Below are 8,644 nucleotides of genomic sequence, written 5' to 3'. Positions count from 1 at the left end.
AGCATCAAATAGTAACAACAGGGAAATAAGACACACGAAGCGAACAAAACAACATGCAAATAATAGAGATCAAAGAATATGAAAATTAATGCAATGCTACTAATACTACTGGTAATGAAAGGGGAACTCTCAACTACCTACTAGCATTTTACCCTAATTCTCAACCTTCACACCCTCCTATCCTGAGTCATGTCCTCAGTGAACTGAAGCAGCACCATGTCCTGTCTAGTCACCTCTCCCCAATACTTCTTTGGCATACCCCTACCTCTTCTCTGAACCGCCATGGCCAACCTCTCACACCTCCTAACAGGAGCATCTGTACTTCTCCTCTTCACATGCTCGAACAATCTCAGCCTCAACTCTCGTATCTTGTCCTCTACGGGAGCCACTCCCACTTCGTCCCGAATAACTTCATTCCTAATCTTATCTCTCCTGGTATGCCCGCACATCCATCTTAGTATCTTCATTTCTACTACTTTCATCTTCTAAATATGGGAGTTTTTGACTGGCCAACATTCAGCCACATACAACATAGCAGGTCTAACCACCACTCTGTAGAACTTACCCTTAAGTCTCAGTGGCACACTCTTATCACATAAAATACCGGACGCGAGCCTCCATTTCATCTACCCCGCCCCGATACGATGTGAAACCTCATCGTCAATCTCCTCGTCGCCTTAGATTATAAACCCGAGACACTTGAAACTATTCCTTGTGGGCAGGGGGCGGATTTAGGGGGGCAGAAGGGGGTTCACCCTTCGCCGAAAAATTACACTGTATATATAATGCAAAATTTATTTATTAACTCTATATATTAAGTGTTGAATCCCCTTGGCACAACCCATAAGCATATCTTAGTGGTCAAGAGGGTTTAAAACCTTTGTAAGGTCATAGGTTCAACTCCTACTAGCTAAAATCTTTTTTTAACTTTTTTCTTTTTGAATCCCCTTAGCGTAAATCCTGCCTCCGCCACTGCTCGTGGGGATGACTTGTGTACCAGGCTTCACATCCAGGTCCGCTTCATGAGTCCCGTTACTGAACTTACAGTACAAGTATTCTGTTTTGTTCAATTGAACAAAAGGAAAATCAATCTCGATATGCAAGTTTTAGCATACTCTTCAGCAGATTTAGGCATCAAATTCTGACTAACATAAGCTGGATTAAAATCAATTTCCTCCAACAGATTCCAACTTCTTGGAAACAAGTGGTGTGATTAAGTATCCAAATAAGTCTTCTATACTATGAGTTATTCAAAGCAACTATAGGATGAAGCTACTACTTAAATAACTGAAGTTTCAAGAGTGCATAGCCGAAAGCTGGATGTCAAATAAATTCACATGCCTAAATATAGATGGTTGGAAGAGGAAATTAATCTTTACAAGAAATGGTAAGAGCCCAAAACCATCTCAAAGACTGAAGCTTCCTGCACAACATCAACAACCTAAGAAGAAGCCACTATTTGTAGACAAAAGGAATTCTTCCTAGTGCACCAAATTCATGATAAATAACTCAACCTTCAAACCAACTGCACCATTCAATCTTTTTGCAGCATAATGCGCCCAACAGATAATATAGATCAATTCTAAAAAATATATATATAAAATACCTAGTTTGACGGAAAGACCATGAGCTCATCTGTAACAATAAATACGTAAATCCGCCCTGATAATCACCTTTCTTTCCTCCAAGGCATCTCACATGTAAGATTTTGGCATAAAACCATAAACACTCAAGATTAAAGATAGTACATTCTTTTTCGAGGTCTGAGAATGACTAATCAATTTTGAATAAAAATGAATAAAAACAAAATATATGATTTTCATGTACGGTTCATAAAGAAAGACAGAGTTGAATAAATATACATTCAGCATGGCTAAATACAAACATAAGGGACTCCATAGTTACCATCCACAAGCTCAAAGCTCAAATATGCAAAACATGAGGGAAGAGTGTGTGTGTGTATGTATATATGTATATATATATATATATATATATATACAGCATTTCAAAAGAATTTAGATCAACCAAATTAGACGTTATATGTTTCTAGCTAAACAAAACATGCTTCTCTGCGTGTGTGCATGAGATGTTATATGCACGACATAAATGACACGACGTGCTAAACCTAAACTGTCCTAATTAAATCATATATATATAAGCCGTCTAAGAATTTCAATGTAATATAACAGTATGCTCATCCTATATCATTTTACGTTACAAAAATTTTCAAATGAAAGGAGGAAAATACCAAAAGAAAAAAAAAGATAAATTACGTATAATGATCAAAACTATTCATTTTTTTACCAATGCCCAACAGAGTCAATCTGCTGCTCTTGTTGAGATAATTGGGATTGAATTGAATTCTGTGAAATCAATGGCAACGGAAACGATTGATCTGTTGACACAAATGAAGGTTGAGGCAAACCAAGACCTGAGGGTGAATTATATACGCTGTTGTAATTAGGTAAACTAGGCGAATGCGCGTGATCATGTAGCTGTTGCTGTTGTTGCTGCTGCTGATGCTGCTTATTAGGAACATTTAGTTTTTCACCTTCAAGTTCTCTATACTTGTTAAGATATTGCTTTAATGGATTCACATATTCGTCGAATCCAAGGACTCCGATAGCCCATATAATGTCATCGCCATTAATCGTCTTCCTCTTCTCGCGTTGGCATTTGTCTGATGCTTCACCAGTAACAAAGCTAATGAACTCTGACACGCATTCTTGGACCGTTTCCTTTGCATCTTTTGAAATTTTTCCATTTCCTGGGATCACTTTCTTCATGATTCGTCCCACATTCGCTATTGGAAGGAACCGATCCTGTTCTTTACTATTATTATTATTATTATTACTACTACTGCTGCTGCACTTATTATTGTTGTTGTTGTTTTCGGTCTTGATGTTGGTACAATTGTTTGTAAATGTAGAGGTTGTTGTTGTTGTTGTTATAGGAGTTGTTTGTATGGTGATATTTGAATTGTTTTCTGGACTTCTTTTAATAGCCACATTTGGCAGAATTCCTCGCTTGTCATCTTCCATTTTTTTTGTTTTTGAGACAAAAGTGAATTAAGATGATTTAATTGGCTTTTTATATCACAGGGGGGTAAATGGCAAGATAAGCATAAAGTTAGGCATTATAGTAGGAATTTTTAAGGGCTTGGATTAATTCCCACCAGTTTAATCCCTCAGACTCGCTCTAAGGGAGAAAAGGGAAATTTTTTGTCTCTCTATATTGATAACTAACATAACCAATTCATAATAGTACTTCCTTTTGTGTGCCTATTAACAAAAAGAAATTACTTCCTTTTATGTCTGGAAGCAATATTACTTGGAGGCAAATAACTAAATAAACCCAAAACCTTTTGGCTAGAATTTTTCATCTTCTCACGTATGTTACCAGGTTCAGGAAGTTCAGTTCAGTCAAGAAATATATTTGTTATCAAGAAATATATATAATTAAATTTCATGTCTATTTCGTTTTTGAGGATTATCACAGCCATTTTGGGAGGAAAAGAAGAGCGCAAATCAGAGTTGTGGAAGCTAAAAGATATCAACTCTACATTTTCTCTTTTTTCTTCAATACTTCGATATTTTATAAATTTTTTTGATTATTTTTATGGGTTTATTCAGTATCAACTGTTGACTTTTTTGAAGCCGCTCTTTAATTCAATCCCCATAAGACTTTATCTTTAAAAATAGTTGGATTTTTCTTTTACAGAAAAATTTAGCCCATTAGACAACGGCGGACATCATTTAAAAATAGTTGGATTTTTTGTTCTCTGTTGTAATTACTTGTAGCAGTGTTATTCATAGGCATAAAGCATGTTTATTCGCAGCTGCTTTGTTGTGGTTGCATTTAACAAACTAGAGTTTAGGTTGAATACATCGTTAGTGTAAAAAAAATATTACACCATCAAGCCACAAAGGATATATGCAGGTAAACCTTCTTAAAATGTTAGATTTGTAAAATTTAAAATAAGAAAGATTACCACTATAACAAATAACGGTGACATGATGATGTAAATCTCACTTACACTGATAAAGTACAGTCAAACATTTCTATAACAGTATGCTTATATAACAACACTTCACTATAAAAGCCAAGTTTTTCCGGAACTAATTTTCATGTTATGTTATAATATATGTTCTCCATAACAACAATTCGCTATAACATCCAAAAATATTTGGAACAAACGAGGCTATTATAGAGAGGTTTGACTGTATATAATTTTAAATACAAGCTGTCAGAAAGGCCTTTCTTTAATATCTATTTCTGGTGATATAATCTTACGCCGCTTAATTTACATAAAACTTATCAATACTTTAATCACTTTTCGCAAGATTGAGCTTTAAGAAATACTAAACGGTCTTATCAATACACAAATATATAACTCCCCAAGAATTTCACAATCAGAAATGTCACAAAATCCCCCGCTCTTCGGGAGTGCCCAAAGCGTCGAGGAACATGTACTAGGGTGTATGTTATTTTGACAAGTTCATGTTATTACAAGATAGATGTTTACCTGTAAAACGGTACAGTTGAATTTATAACGGGATTTATAGACATGTAAATTAACTCGATACAAAAATATGAAATAAACAAGAATGAGATCAAGAACGTAAAAATAACTTAAAGAAATACAAGCTTGATTGTAGGTTGAGCTTCTCCGAAAGCAATAATATGAACAATATTAAGAACAAAAACAAGCAAGAAATTTTATAGTATGAGAGCAAATTATGGCCTTTAAGTACAGATGATTCGTGTCCAACAAGGGATACTAATTTTCCTATTTATAGCTCTATTGAGGGAGACAAGATCCCCAATCAAGATTCAAGCTCATCTTGAATGAGAAAACCGCCATTGATGGCTGTATAACAGTTGGCTATTAATACAGAGATTCTTTGTAACGGCTGCTCATTGAATGTTGTTCGATGTCTTCTCTTCAACTCTTTGTTATCGGTTCCCATGCCTTCGGAATTTACACAGAACCGATCCATGCTTGTATCTGATGTTAACTACTTGCTTACTCACATCTACCTGTCCTTAGTTCTACGTGTCATCTCATCATTTGTCCAACTGTCGCTAACCAATTTTACCCCATACAGATAGTCTCCCTACTGTCCGACAATACTTTAGTGTTGTCGGAAAGTAGATAAAACTTCTTTTCTTAATGGGTTAGTTTTTGAACAGTTTCTGACACTTGAAAGGACACACGTCTCTTCGCATTTAATGATCCGAGTATGTATTACTCCATGATTTAGTATATATTTTCTCCAGTTTCCAAGATAATCATGACCACGAATTATGGCGCTTATAAACTACTTCCCTGTTCTTCAATTTCACTTTTCACTTTCACAAACTCTTTTTCTTCTTAGAACCATACTGCAAAATTCATCTTCCTCAGTAAAATCTCCCTTCTCAAATTCCTTACCATCATATCTTTTAACACTGTTGTCCTCGAAAATACCGGCCTTATCTTCAGAGGTGACCCTAGAAAGAACAAAATCAAAGAAGTTGATATCGAATCTGAACCTCCTACCTGAACTCCATTATACCCATTCAACTTAACACCCAGTCTGACCTTCAAGTCTGAAAAGAACCCATTAATCCCAAAAGTGAAAGACATTGACTTGTTCGCAGATATCCTTCTTCTATTTGTCTTTCTAGCATCCCTATCGTGAAAGAAGATTACGAATGGAGCAATATTGAAATCTTCGCCCCTAGTGAAGTGGAAAGGGTCACTTTCTCCAAATCAAGGTTCATGTATGTTTATACATACCCTTTCACTTTGGGATTGGGTCAAGGAATCGACCCAATAATTTTAGAATTTGCCACCGGTACCAAATATGTTTGACTCAAGCAGGCCCATTAGTATGGTGTATGGTGGCTTGCCTCTGTAAATTATGCTCTAAGGCCGGAAAAACTCTAACTCTCGCACACATGATCAACCTCTACTCACCAAAGATCTTCCGTGGGGGTGTGCTAAAGCTCAGCAAACACAACCACCATGCCTCCTTACCAGTGTTGATGATGACAATGATCGTGGCTAGATGGAACGATTAGTTGTCATCGCTACCAGGGATATTCTCCCAACAACAACACCTATTGTTCCTCAATCTTGGAACCTTTTTCGTAAGTCTTCGAATATCTTTTCCTTTCTGTGTTTAGAAAGAAATTCCTCCGTTAACTTTGTATTTCCCTTATTCCAGCTACTCATTGGGAATCACCATGAGTTCAAAACCTGTCCTAATGGGTACAGGAAATTTTGAATATTTCTATATTCGAATCTCAAAGGTGGAAAGAAATAGCTCCCAGTTTTAATTGGAAAGCCAAAAACTATGGTAAATAAAGGTTCTTTCTTCCTTCTTGCATCTTTTAGCATGACTCAGAATCAAATTGTTAACTCTCTCTTTTTGCAACACATAGGACTTCAGAAGGGATCCGGTGTTTGCCCCCATTGAGGTTCTTGATGACCTAGAGGAAGACCAACGGGCTTTACAAAATGTGCTTAATCGGAGGAGAGCTCATGAGGACACTCTCGCTTTCGGTGAAGGCGCCTCCTCCCGGAGTCCCCAACCCAAAGACAGGAAACCAAAGAGAAAACATACCTCCTCGGCAGGGACTCGGGAGAAGAATTTGAAAGAAACACAACCGGACCGACAACAGTGGTCCTTGATGATGAAGGAACCGATTCCCCTTCAGAAAAGAAAAAGATCTTCATCAGCTCAACCGGATGAGCTTCAAACTCCGCAACCAGATGAAATTTTAGGACTCTTCACGAAAATGAAATTGTTGAGAACGTTGAGTCCCGCTTTCGGGCTCCAATTGACGTTTCCACTCAGAGGCATCCTACCCCGGAGGTAACTCTACCATCAACTCCTGAGCTAGGTACAACCTCCCCTCCTTCTACACCAACTGCTACCCCTCCATCGGTCCAAACTCAGCAAATAAGAAATGTTCCTTGCCCACGGTCATCTGATCATATGAATCTAGGGAACACTTTCCTGGCACCTACTCACAGCCTCAGTGGCAAACGAAGTGTCATTCTTACGGTTTTGAATGAGTGCCACATACTTTCCAAACCGGTGGACGCTGCCAACTACGTGAAACCGCTGGCCACAATGAAAGATTGGAGAATAATGGACTCCCTTTCTGCTGAATGGCTGCTAAACAAAAGCATGCACTGTTCGGCTCAGGTATCAATCTAACCTTCTTCTCTTCCCTTTTTTGTTTGTTAAATTTTGCCTTAATAACCTTAGGTCTAACCTTTTTAGGCTAACCTCCTTGCTTCCGAGGGCCTGCAAAGGTTGATTTTGGAAAAAGAAGGACTTACAATGGAACGAAATCAACTTATGGCTGAACGGAACCAGCTTGTCGAGCGCCTCCTTGTTTTGGAAGCTAAAGTTGCTCAAATGGGTGAGCTCGAGGCTCGATTGTAGAAATCTAACCAAGATAGAATGGCCCACAGCCAAGAAGCCGCTAAATTACATGAAGATCTTAAGGAGGCGAAGGCTAAGTGGGCTGAATTGCATGATACAATGACTGGTGAGGCCGAGCACGAGTCTGATTTTATGGAGCAAGTTAATAACGTGGAGGCTAGCTTATGCTCCAAAACTGAAGAAGCCAATGCTACCTAGGAGAACTGAGCCAAAATGGAAGAAAGGCTAAAAAGGGTCATGGAGAAGAACCAACTTCACGAGACAACCGAAGTTGAGCTTTATTCCAGGATCATACTTGTAAAAACTGAAAATGATAAGCTTCAAACAAAAATTGAGAAACTCCGAGCTAAACTCCGAGACTAGGAAGATTCCATCCTCCTCGAGAAAATCTAAGCCATTTATCACATGAAGAGGAAGACCTTGGAGGAGGCCAAAGAAGGCATTGCAAACATTGATGACTGCATTTTCATAGCTCGTGAATTGGAGACAACTGCTCTCGAGAACCTCCCTACTCGGACCATTTCCTCTGACTCTTCGAACTTTATCTCCAAGTATTCAGGAACCGAAGAGAAAGTTGAAGAGGAAGAAAATAAGGATGAGGCTTCGAACCAGAGGCGGAACAACCTTCTCCTGAAACAGAAAACCAAGACTCTTTACTCCCCTCGGGCTCTGGCAGCAAAAATAATTTATGTATATATTTTTATTTCCTTTTCCTTTGTAATTATGCCAAAACTTCTTTATTGAGTTTGGAATTTTAAGTAATAAAAGATATTTTTTGCTTTAATATTGTGTAATAAATATTCTCTTTTATTAGTATTTAACTGATAAAGCTCGGGAATTCTTCTTACATCCGATAACTTTGGATCCCGAGCATTCACACTTCCGGAATCTACCCTTTAACTGTGAGGGCTACATAAGAGAGGGTCCTTATGTATGGTGCTCTTGAAGAGGACGTCGCATGCTCATTCCGGCACAAGCATTTGAAGTTGTAACTAACTTTCAATTAACTTATCATTTGGACAAGAAATAAGATAAAAACAAAATGACTTTGATTTATTCTTTCTATCTTTAAAAGTACATTTACCTAAACATTCATTTGCTTAAGTAAATAAAGCTGCCAATACATGTGGCTAACTTGTACAACTTATTTCTACAGGGTTGATCATGCAATCCCCGGTCCTGCTAAGACATAGGCCGGTTAG

At 37.8% G+C, this 8,644-nt stretch overlaps 1 protein-coding gene across 1 annotated transcript; it reads right to left on the bottom strand.

Moving 5' to 3' along the window:
- LOC109226030 (nuclear transcription factor Y subunit B-7-like) lies at window positions 2,158-3,041 on the bottom strand. Its single transcript, XM_019390836.1, has one exon. It carries the CDS (start codon window positions 3,039-3,041, stop codon window positions 2,301-2,303), a length of 741 nt encoding a protein of 246 aa, XP_019246381.1. The 3' UTR covers window positions 2,158-2,300.

The sequence above is a fragment of the Nicotiana attenuata genome, chromosome 5 (assembly GCF_001879085.1).
Source record: "Nicotiana attenuata strain UT chromosome 5, NIATTr2, whole genome shotgun sequence".
In the NCBI taxonomy this organism is placed as follows: domain Eukaryota; kingdom Viridiplantae; phylum Streptophyta; class Magnoliopsida; order Solanales; family Solanaceae; genus Nicotiana; species Nicotiana attenuata.
The sequence above is the reverse complement of the archived record's forward strand: the minus strand, read 5'-3'. Positions and strand labels throughout refer to the sequence as shown.

What these genes read in the sequence shown, in the direction of transcription:
- LOC109226030 (XM_019390836.1), bottom strand. Translation starts at nt 3,041, where the DNA reads ATGGAAGATGACAAGCGAGGAATTCTGCCAAATGTGGCTATTAAAAGA.